This window comes from Hipposideros armiger, unplaced genomic scaffold (genome assembly GCF_001890085.2).
Source record: "Hipposideros armiger isolate ML-2016 unplaced genomic scaffold, ASM189008v1 scaffold_21, whole genome shotgun sequence".
Lineage (NCBI taxonomy): Eukaryota > Metazoa > Chordata > Mammalia > Chiroptera > Hipposideridae > Hipposideros > Hipposideros armiger.
In genome coordinates, this window is record NW_017731371.1 from 2,654,977 (window position 1) to 2,667,217 (window position 12,241).

The window sequence follows — 12,241 nt, forward strand, 5'->3', positions numbered from 1 at the left end:
AAATACAATGTTTTTAAAAAATAACAAATAACAACATGAATGAAATTCCAAAGAAAAACAAACTGAAAACTGAGATTCTCCTACTAAAATCTATTAAGAACAAGGACTAGACCGTAAGGCACTTAAGACTCACAGCAAAAGCAATGCTTGATGGTGGTTTTCCAAAAGCAGAGGAAACATTTCTTTTTGATTGCAAAAATCTCTTCATTTGTGAAACACAGGCCTCTAAGTAGGGGAACTAAGCAAATTATACCAAGACAAGTTTTGTCAACTTAAAGAACTTTTTAGAAAGCCAAGTGGTAAAACTGTCATTAGCAATTATAGTAAAATCATAAAAACTTACAGCTGGAATGAAGCACTGAAATCAACCAGCCCAAACACAGGAGGCACAGTCCTACTTTAAGGCTTTTGCTCTTGTTTTCTGTCTCGTGCAGTGCGTTGCCCCCACATGTGTGCATGCCTCCCCTTCTTCCTCTCCATTAGTGAGGACTTGCAGATCACGCTATTTACAGTTCCAAACACCCACAGGTTACCGAGGCCCATGCCCATGCTCTATTTCTCCCCATAGCATTTATCAACCATCAAATACACAGAAAGTCCTCACTCAAAGCTGTCAATAGGTTCTGTGAATTTAAGCAAAATGACATACAAGGAAACCAGTTTTACCACCTGCTAAGTTCCTACTGCATCTAATCAACGAAACTAAGTTGAATGAAATGACATTATTCGAGGACTTGTTGTACTCTGCATATTATATATTTTATTATGTTTACCTCACCTACTAGAAAATGCAAACTCTATGAGGACGGGAATTTTTGTCTGCTTTGCTCACTGCTCTGCCCCAGCACCTCACAGTGCCTGAGATACTGTAGGTGCTCAATAAATATTTGTTGGAAGGAAGCAGGGGAGGGAGAACATGAAGAGGCAGTTAGTTCTGTACATTTGACATAAAATATTCTAGTGAATCAATTTAATGACAAGTCAAATAAATGGCTGACTGACTTTTTACACATTTTATCTATTGTCCGCATGTCACAAGATTTATACCTTTGGAATATCATTCCATATCAAAGAAGCCTGTGTCTACCTATTTGCAGGGATATTATACTCCATGTTCGGGGTAAAATACCCAGCAAATATCCATATACCCACTGAATTAAATACACCATTTGGTAGTTATACCTGCGTATCATATAAGAAAAGTTATTATCTGTATACTGTATCTTATGCATTGGACATTCATAGTATTAGGAAACTTTTCTTTGAAAATCAGAGCCACTACCAGTAAGCTGGAAATAACAAGAGACAGACAAGAAGCCATTATAAAAAAAAAAAACTTTTTAATTCTGATTGCCAAATTATTTAAGGCAGGTATAAAAAAGGAAAGCATTCAATATACATTTTACATAAAATAAACTAGATTACAGCATAAAACAAGTAACCAGGCAATGGCATTAAAGTCTCTCTCTTCTAAAACTGGATAATTGTAAACATTAAAAGAAAAAAAAAAAGGACTGCAGGACTATTCAAGTAATAGAACAATCACAGATGTCTCTGGTATGCAGGCTATTGGGTTATTTGCCATTCAAGATTATCAAAAAATGACACCTCATTATTCACAGATGCTCATTATTTCCCCATTTTAATCTTTACATTATGTACAACACAGTTTTTGTGGTACTGGCAACCCCATGCCTTCCAAAAGCATTTTTTTCCACAATACACAAGTACAAACAGTGACTACAGGAACATTTTACACTGATGCGTCGTTAACAGGAGCCACCAAATAGACATCTAAATTGTACCAAGTGTCATCATCACAGTTAGCCTTTCTGAGGGTCTTATGGGAAATATATGAAGGATATGCAAGGTTCAGGCACACTGATACATTACATTATTTATTTACAATTTAAAAGGAAAAGAAAAAGAAAGTAAGCAGCCTTTTGTGGCTAACACTTTTCAACATGACAGATACACTTTTATTTCCTTTACTGAGTGGTTTGCAACTTGGCAGCAGACCCTGTGTGTGCGAGCCTGGTTACTGATACAAAAAGTAAAGAATATATATATATATGTATATATACATATATGTATACGTATATATATATAAAACAGAAGTTTAATTACAGCAACATTTGTTACTCTGTGATAAAATCTGTAATTTACAAAAATGAAATGACTGGTTTTTGCCTGCCATTAAGGCATTTCAAATTAACACCATGGAACTGATGTCTGTATAAAGCGCTTCCCCATGTGATCCAGTCACATGACAACATACATTTCCAATCTTGTTATTCTCTGCAAAAGAAAAGAAAACCTTAGCATAGCGGTCTATCCACATTTGACACTTAAAATATGAAAACCATAAGGTTGATAGGCTTTTTTTTAGTTCTATGCAATTCATGGATTCCGATTCCACAGGAGAGTGAATGAACCCAAGGAGAATGATGTACATTGTGAAAAAAATAATTTTCCTTTTTAAAACAACCTGAGGGATAATTAAAAATAACAAAGAACAAACATTATCTTTAGCATCATGAAAATAAATGTCTCCATTTGTGACTTTATTTTTAAACATAATAACACAAAGGGAGTCACAGTGAATACTTGAACAGAGCCATGAGGATAACCTAAGAAATTTCCCAACTGTTTAAAAAACTGATAAGTCAATTACTCATCTGCGTTACAACTACAGAAATGAGGTTCATGGTATAGAAACTGCATGTGAAATATAGTGGCGTAAAAGCACATTCATTACAATAATATAAAACCCTAGCACTTAGGTTTTTGGTCTAACACACCTTACTTGCTTCTTCCCACCCATTAAGATATCTCTAACTAAAAACCCGATTCCAAAGGTGGAGGGTATTTACCTTCTTTGTGCAGGAAACATTCCTGATGCAGATGCCTGGGCAGCCACCTGCTGAGAGGCAACGAGGGCAGCAGAGGTCAAGCCTAATGGGGAAAAAATGCAGGGTTTCTGTGACATTCAGAAAGATTAGAGTAGATCCAGGCCCAGTGGAGAAGGGCTGCAGATGCAGTGTGTCCTTTCCTAAACACACACATGAAATGTTTAATGCAGCAAGGCCAGAGTACACACCACTTGGTCTAACCAGTATCTATCCCTTTACGGAATGCTCCGCTGTTTTCTGAATAGCTATTCAAAGAGAATACAGCATTCCACCTCTCTGGCTCTGCGTGGTGCTAAATGGTTTGCACGCATTCCTGAATAGGAGGCTCAGGAGAAATGATAGCTACCAGGTAACAACAGGAATTGAAAGTCATCGCAAATTATAGAAGCGACATGCTGTTTTTTTAGAATACAATACTTTCATAATAACTTTTATCACTTTAACATTTTCCCCAGTGATCAAACACAATGCATCCCATAAGGTACATGGAATCAGTGAAGCAAACTTAGAAATAGTCATAACTTTTACCAAGAGACAGGTAACAGAGAATGTAATGGATCCAAATGGCATGAGGTTGCCCCTGCCCCCCCAAAAATTCTTTTTAATTCTATAGAAAACAATCCTGGAAAAAAAATATATAGGAAACAAATGCAAACCTAGGGAAGATTACTCTCTCCTTCTGTGTCCTTTATGTTCTCTTTGAACATCACTAGCTGACACCAAGTAACATGAGTTGAATAAAGAAAATGACCATTTCACATCTATAGCACTTCCCACTTTTGGAAGTACCTTCACATATATCATCTTGTATTCACACAGCATAGTAAGAGGCAACTTGGCAAGTGCTATGGATGGAATTGTGTCCTTCCAAAATCCCTGGAGAAGTAATAACCCCCAGTGTGATTTTATTTGGAGACAGGACCTATAAGGAGGTAAGGAAGGTTAAATGAGGTCATATGGGTGGGGCCCTGATCCCACAGGATTTGTGTCCTTATAGGGAGAGACATCAAAGAGTAACTCTCTTTCTCTCCCTCCCTCTCTCTCTCTCTCCTTCCTTCCCTGATGAGCACAGAGAAGAGGTCAGATGAACACTCAGCAAGATGGCGGCTGCCTGTAAACCAGGAAGAGCTTTCACCAGAAACCGACTCTGTTGGCATCCTGATCTTAGGCTCCCAACCTCCAGAACTATGAGACAATCAGTGTCTATTGTTTAAAGCCATAGAGACTGTGGTATTTTGTTAGGACAACCTGAGCTAAGACAGCAAGATCCTAGCAAGTGATCCGGTGGTAGAGACAGTGCCACTGCCCACCTGCTGGAAGGTGACAGAGGTAGGACAAACAGCACAGGCTCAACTAAAACACCATGAACGGAAGGCTCCCTCGTGTCAATTCTGTGGCTTTTTCACAGATGTTCCTCCATCATTAGTGAAAAAGTCACAGCAGTGAAGGGCTTCGGCATCCCTGAATTAGGTTATAAAAAGTGTTAAGCCTTACCACGTTACTCCCATTACTTTCATGGGAAAAGAGCAACTTAAAAGACCTGAAGAAACCAGGACAAGTAATTTCACCAAAGCCTCCCACCACGCCTCCCTTTTCTCCACAATTTCCCTGCAGTAGCTATCTGATCTTCTTGGTGCCCCAGACACTGGCCACCACGGTCCGTCGGTGAGATAACAGGAAGCCGCTGGTAACATCAACAAGTGACAATTATTAAGTGGTACAAAGATGTGGGAATAGCCTTAGTTGTGCCACTAGGAAATACTAGGAAGTAAGTGTTAAAAACCCTTCCCAGAGCTAATGTGAACTCAAAGTTCAGTATTTTTATGTGAAGACATGAAAGGCAGTTTGGGCAACTGTTTTCCAAAGCAGAATGAACAGAGGCACAATCACGATAGAGCTGCTGACCTTGGAAAGGGTCGTATTGACCAGGGATTAGTGGGTAGCCCATGCCAACGTGGGTGTGGTGATGCGTATGCAGGTGCCGCTGGCCGAAGGGGGAGTGACGGTCCCTTTCCCTCTCAGCTTCCCGTTCCCGCTCAGCTGTAGCCTTCTCCACTGGCTGCAATAGAAGAGAGAGATTCCCCCCTTAGTCCCCTGAAAAGTACCAGTAGGAGTACTAAAACCACCTTTGTCCCTTCAGCAATATGGGCTAATTCAAAAGGAAATACATAGATACTTAAAATTCCTTATTAGCTGAACGTCATTTCCAAAAAATGCTTCTGTTTCAGTTGGAATTAAGTCAACATGAAAGAAATGATCCATCCAAAAGGAGTATTAATGTTTTCCTCAAATGACTGAAATAGGAGGACTTCTCTCTCTACTCACTCATAACTACAGGTTTAGAATCTACCCAATTTCTTCCCCCAAAACAGCTTTTACATAGGGATCAAGGAAAAGACGTCATTGTAGAGATTTAAGGTCAAGTTTTCTGATCACCCTTTTATTTTACTTACATTGTGAAGAGAATCTATCTCATAATTTTAAACCCTTGCATCTATTTTGTTCCATTGGAAACACATATCCTAATATTTATGCCAGTATCAAGTAGAGAAAAAAATCATTGCCCTCTACTTCCAAAAGCATTCCAGCATCTCTCCATTTTTGAACACTCAGAGGAGCTCTACTTCGCCCAAATCATAATTTGATTAAGGGTTGTGTGTTTTTGATACATTTCTACCCACTAGAACCTAACCACCCTTTCACTAAAGTTTATTTTCTCACTTGAAAAATATCTTTGCATTAGGAGTAGTCACAGAAAATGATTCATAAATTATCTTTTCTAGTTTTTTTTTTTATAGAGTCCCTGGTGGACTCATTCACATCACAGACCTTATATTTTCATTTATTCCAAACTTCTCTTTCTTGCCAAGAACCACCACATCCTTTCTTTTGTCTCTTAACAACACTCTCTAGGATGAGCAGTTGTCTTTGGGTGGGGCGGGGCCGGTGGGTGGTGGCTAACGGTGGAGCTATCTTTCACAAAGATACACGTTGGTATTACTTCAGTGGAGTTTTAAGGACATGATGAGTCCAAGCCAAAAAAGAGCAGATGCAGCCACCACTCCTTAGCCAAATGACTCGCTAGGCACACCAGTGCATCAAAATATCTTACATCAAAACTATTTCACCCCGAAAACTGGTTCCTATGAATTTAAATGTCCACCGAACAAGCATCCTCCTGGGTAGGCAAGGTATAGATTTTTGCAACAGGAAAGCTTGGGACCACCATACACACTTTAACAGGGTTTTCCCCCTCATGTATGAAACCATCTCACTTTTGCACATTCCATTCCTTATGTATTAGGGTAAAACAGCATCCAGAAATCACAGCTGGGTTCCAAAACCATTTATATTTCAAGACTGTTCTCTAGCATGTCCCCTTTTCTCCCCTCAGAACGCGGTACTTTTAAGTAACAACAAAAGGAGGCTTACGGCAGGAGACTTGCTGCGGTATTGGTTGGCATGCTGCTGGAGCAAATCCAGTGCTTTAGATTCAGTGGTTGTTTTCGTGTTGATGCTAGGGCTGGTATTGACTTTCTCTGCTTCTTCTCTCCCTGACATCTTCCCATAAACAGGATAATGAAATCCTGGCGAGAGATAGGCCCCTGCAGATAAACAACAAATGCCACATCAAGTTACGGACTACGTCTTAAAAAAAAAAAAATCATTCGGATTACATGAATTTGGGATAAGTCATAGATCTTAAAATAGGGGATTACATTAAGAAAGGGCTACATCATCGTTAAACTGTATCTAGGTTCTCCAATTTTCTTCTCCCAGTTAGTTCATCATGATCAGCGGAGGTTATAAACAGAATTGAGCTTACAGCCATTTCATACATTTATGTGTCCGCTTAAGTGAAAGGAATAGTAACTATAATGACTATGACAGAAAATGCTTAGAATATTTTCATAGGCAATAAAGTATTTGTCAGTCTAACAGCTATAGTAGCCCATCAGAGCCCACGGAAACAATAGCTGAGGACTCTTAACATTTCATCCTAAAAAAAAAAAAAATCTTATATTAAATCAGTTTCATCTTTGGGACTTTAATCAGCATAAACACAAGCAAAACAAACGTCACTCTTGAAGTGTCTAATTTATCCTGAGATTTTCATAGCTAAGATATGAACACAGCCTCTTCCCTCCAATATAGTCAGAACCCACAACACGTACCAGGGTAACTGTGCATTAGGACGGGAGAAACAGCCCGGTATGCAGGGTGGCTGGGGTCATACATCTGTGGGTAAGGATAAGCATGCAAGTACTGTATGTAGGACTGATGCTGACTCATGGGCGAGGAGACAGCCACTCTTGTTCCCCGAGAGTCCTTCCAGTTCACAGGAGTCTTTCGATCATCGTTTTTCAGTTTGCTCTCCTCCATGGACTGAGAGTCAGGACGCTTGGCCTCTTTGGGCTCCTCTTTAATGCTGGTTAATGACACGGGGAGGCTGGACACACCACTCTCTTTATTGGGAGTTTTCCTGGGACTGTCCTCCTTTAATTTTTTGTCTCTGTCAAGGTCTTCTGACTTTTGCTGATCCAGGTATTTGGGCTGGTATACATAATGATGCCACGTCCTTGAATCTGGGTCCTGATTTTTATAAAAAAAGACTTGCTTTAAAATTTTCAATTTTAACCAAAAAAACCCATTCATCATCATGACAGCACCATTACTATTACTTCTAAGTTAACACTTATTCATGTGCTCGCGCTGTGCAAAGCGCTTTACCTCCCCGCACAGAATAGTAATGTCTGAGGTAGGCGTTATTATTGATCACTTTTGCAGAAGACAAAAACCAAAGCTTTTCAAGTTCCAAGTAACGTTAGGGTCACACTGCTGCCCAAGCGTGAATGCTGGGCTTCAAACGAAGGTCTGCTGGAACTCAGAGCTGGGGCCTTACTGTCATTTCTCAACATTAAATAGCATCCTCAGACATCTTTAATCTGGCTCTCGTTTTCCTTTTGATATCTCACATAGGTAAAAAGGATTTTTAAAACTCCAACTCAAGCTAATAATAATAAATTTAACTCATTATTATAGCAATTAACATCATTTATGGGAGGAAAACTCTTGGTTTCCCAATACATTTTCTTCATCTGCAGCTGAAGCTTAATATAGCGGCTCACATCTCATGATGTGCTAACACCTTAATCAAAATAAAATTTCAAATTAATAACACACATTATGGCTTTTTTATTAGAAAACAAAGCCATCTATAACCCCGCTCCTCCAAATTGTACAGTTCTAATACAGCCCTGTGAAGCCACAGCCTGATTCAGGCCTCCGGGGCAGGGGAATTAGGATCCTAAATGGCCTCTGTGTCCCCCATCCCACTCATGATACAAAACCACTGGGTACTTAGGTCCTAAGTGAACATTCAAAGTTGGGCCTAAGGTCCAACTTTTGGGCAGAAATGAACATTAAGAAAGGGTTCTATTGCTCTGACTCACCAAGGACATCTAAGCATGGGAGTGGGGTGGGGGGCAGGGGTGCCGGGAAATACCAGAATTAATCCTCAAGGGACTGCAGGGAGTCAGGGGAGCTGGACCGTGACAGAAAGTGGTAGCACACGTGTGCTTTCATGGGGACCGATTTCCAGGTGTTTGCCCATGTAAGCAATGCCAGGCTGGCTGACGGCGGAGCTCTGGGGTGGCTTTGAGGCACACCCACCCAGCTCTGCTTTGGGGCACTTAACACAGAAGGTGAAACAGAGACCCAGGCATCCCAGATACCATGTAAAAGACAGCTGGGTCCCAAGCTTTACTAAAAAAAAAAAAATGAGTGTGACATGTGAATTTAGAGACCCAGCCTTAATATTCCTAACAGATGCCAACAGAAATTGGGAAATGTAGAACAACAAATTATTGTGGCCGAATTCCCTCACTTGGGACTCAGTCAGAAATAAAGGAGCCTGGTCAGATTCACGGTTAGTCAACGGCATCAGAGAACACGAAAAACACACATCCATAGTTATTTTTAACTACACAACATGACAAGGAAATGGTGAGTAATGTGTATGTTAGAGACACACAATAACTCCGGAGAGAACCTTTTAAAATACTTTTCAAGAGGAGAGGAGTCAACCCTCGTGAACCCCTGGTGTGTTTCCTGGGAACCTAACCAGATCAAGCCCAGACATGTACATGTCTCAGACTGTTCTCTCCCTGTGGGGGCCACGCTCCACAATCTTACTTGTTTAAATCTCGAGGTTGGGTCTACACCTGTCTGCTTCATAGAGTCCATGACAGATTTCATTTCTACAGCCTCCTTAATAAGCTGGTGGTTTTCCATCTGCTTAGCTTTGAAGCTGTCGGCCTGAAGCTGCTGCTGGTGATTGGAGAGAACCTGCGATTTACCTGTCTCCTCAGTTTTATTAGGCACTGACGGCCCTAGTTTAGAATGGGTTTTGTTAGGCTCCGGGGTAGAGGGAGCTTTTGAGATTGTGGCCGATGGCATGTTTTTCTGTTTACTGTCCTCCTTGCCCAGCTCTTTCAAGGGGAGCTCATTTTTCCTCTCACAGTCTCCTCGCCCAGCTTGAGCCATTTTCTGCTCTGCCAGCCTCTGGTCCTCATAGTACTTCTCGTACTGCTGTCTGTAGGCAGGGCTGGTGGCCATCAGAGACTTCTGGTCCATATAGAGCCCGTAGGCATACTGGCCATAATAAAGTGACTGAGCCAGGGCAGGGTGCCTCTGTGTGATCACCGACTGGTGCTGAGGCTGCAAGGATGTGGGAGTATGGTCCAGTCTCTTGGCATCGAGCTGCTCTGCCTTGTCTTTCTTCTCTGCGTCTTCCTCAGACTCCTTCTTGATCTTCATTCCCTGCGTGCTCCCACCGTTCCCAGCTGCAGGGGCGCTGAGCTGGCCAGGGTGCATGTAACTTGGAGAATAATAAGGATCGTAGCCATGGTAATAGGGAGAGTGGGACTCTTTCATTTGAGATGATTGTGCCGTAGTTGCAGAATGTCCTTTTACAACACCGTCCTTACTAGAAATGATATCAGATGGGGAACTGGCTTTTGACCTCATGCCCTCCGACCTGCTGTCAGAACCGCCATCATCGGCGGCATCAGATATGTCCGAATAGGCGGGGCTGCTCGTCTTGGCTGCAGAACTCTCTGCCCCATTTTGTGTCAACACATGCAGTGGGGCCATTGGCGCCTGCCCGTTCACCAGCGTGTTGCATTCCATTCTCGAGGCACTCCCGATGGAAGGGCTGGGCGCGTTGTCTGTGAACGTGTAAACCTTGTCAGCCTCGGCTTTGATACTGGCCATTCGGCTCTCTTGAGACTCCGACAGCCCATTAGCCAGCCCTTCATTCTTGCTGAGATGGTCCTTTAAAAAATGCCCAGATAAATCTTTCCCAGCCCCCTTGGCGTCCTCTAGTTTGCCCAGCTTTGCATCCATTTTCGGGCTCCCCGTCTCTTTCCCTTCTTTGTCCTTTAGCTTTCGCTTCTCCTTTTTCTTTTTGTCTTTGAGCGACACGAGCGCTGGGTTCACGGTGATGGGCTCCCCCATAATGGTGGGCTTTGGTTGAATGGGTTTTAACGGAGGACTCTTTGGTGTGGCCTGAACAACGGTCGTCGTGAGGGAGGGCAGTCCGGGTATTGTCCCCGTCGTGGTGCTTGTAAAGGCGGCAGTGGGGATGGCGATGAGTTGTGGCGGAGTGGGGGCTGGGGCTGGGGCAATGGGCCGGGCGGTTTTCAGTTTGGAAAGGTTTTTCTCCATTTTGCAATTGTTGGCTTTTTTGCCCTTTTCCTTCTCTCCCAAATTTTTCTTGTCAATTAATCCTTCTGCTTCCAGCTTGGGCATTTCAGCAGCCAAACTGCCGTCTGCTGCTGAGCAACTGTCTAACGTGGCCGTCATGTTGGAGATGACGGGGAGGTTGGTCAGTTCATTGTTAAGGCCCTTCTTTTTGCCAGAATTCTTCCCAGCTTTTGATCCGATAACAGAACCTGGGCCATTGCTCATCAGCTCCCTCTTTCCCTTGGGGGTCCCAGGGGGGTTCCCCGAGCCAGGGGATGCCGGCCCCTTCACCTGGTCATAAGCTGATACACTTGTGCTTGGCTCGCTGCATTCGAGGGCCACGTTACTCAGTGCCTCCTCGCAGTCCGAGATCTTGTCCTCGCTGTCAGGTTCAAACTCCAGCTTGTTTTCTGGGTCTAAGTGTGCATGAGCCTGGTGGTACCTCAGGCCATTAATGTGCTTGTACTTTTTGTTGCAGTTTGGGTGGGGACAATCGATTAACACTGGAGAGGAGCAGCCTTGGTCCAAAAAAGTAGTCTCTGGTTTCCCTTGAGGGGTGGTGGGAGTGCTTCTAGAATTTGTGCGGACACGCTTCCCAGGCTTATTATCCTCGGAGCTGGAGTTCAGGTCTAGCTCCATTGGAGGCTTGTTTTTCCTTTTGTTGGTGGAGGAGGGGCTGGCTTTGATGTCCTCCGCAGCACAATTTGGGGGTGTCCTTCGCCCACTGGCATTGAGGCTTCCCCGCCTCCCTTTCCCATTGGCCCCCCCTCTGTTCTTGTTCTGCAGCCCTCTGGACTCTGTGAAGCTGGCCTCTGAGCCGGGGGCAGCTGCAGCAGACCTCGCTCTCTTTCCTCGGCCCCGGCCCCCTCTCATCTCCAGGTCACTTGTCGGTGACTCACAGAACCTAGGGAAGCAAGTAACAGATATCAAAATGAGCAGCCCTAAAAGGGCCAGGTAAAATCACAAGGCACACAATAGCAGCTTTAGGGCTGAGCTCAGATAAGGAAAAGACACCCTATTCTTCCACGGACAATTTCGACGCCTGCAAAAGAACAGGCTACCAACCGTTTACATTCTTGCTCAGAAAGCCAAAGAAAAACAGCTCAGGTAGCCAGCTTGAAATCCAGTTCAAATTCCCATTTTGAGAAAAGAAGAAAACAAAGAAGAGAGAAAAGGGGCAGAGAGTTGAGATCTCCTGGCAGGAAAGAAACCCAGCATCTGCATTTTACTGTGTTCAATCCTGAATTGCTCATTTCCCTTATGCTTGGTTTCAATTACAGGCAGACTTTTATGTATTATTCATTTCTCTATATAGTTTCCTTGCAAAGAGAGGACGGGGGGAAAGAGAGGGGAAGAAGAGGAAGGAGGGGAGAAAAAAAGAGCCTGAAATAAAAGGCTCTGTGCATACCTGGGAGGGGCCCAGTCGTGCTTGGTGCAGTCCAGTAGGGTCCCTACGTAAGTTTTGTTCCTCCACGTGACATTGACCACTAGGACACCTGCAGGAGTGGGGAATGAAAGAGGACCACGATTAGCACCGATTACTCTATTTCCAGTTCATTTATTATTATTATTATTTTTTTTTT

General features: G+C 43.0%; 1 protein-coding gene across 3 annotated transcripts in view; it reads right to left on the bottom strand.

Moving 5' to 3' along the window:
• Positions 1-1,318: 1,318 nt before the first annotated feature.
• The window catches only part of ZNF608 (zinc finger protein 608), a 126,640-nt gene continuing 115,717 nt past the window's right edge, over positions 1,319-12,241 (bottom strand). For all 3 annotated transcript variants that reach the window (XM_019635384.1, XM_019635383.1, XM_019635382.1), the window contains 7 exons: positions 12,067-12,154; positions 9,108-11,562; positions 7,088-7,505; positions 6,345-6,517; positions 4,818-4,971; positions 2,874-2,955; positions 1,319-2,298 (listed from right to left, as the gene is read on the bottom strand). In XM_019635384.1, the coding sequence (XP_019490929.1) occupies positions 2,292-2,298; positions 2,874-2,955; positions 4,818-4,971; positions 6,345-6,517; positions 7,088-7,505; positions 9,108-11,562; positions 12,067-12,154 (3,377 nt within the window). In that variant the 3' untranslated portion in view covers positions 1,319-2,291. The remainder of the gene's footprint in view (positions 2,299-2,873; positions 2,956-4,817; positions 4,972-6,344; positions 6,518-7,087; positions 7,506-9,107; positions 11,563-12,066; positions 12,155-12,241) is intronic.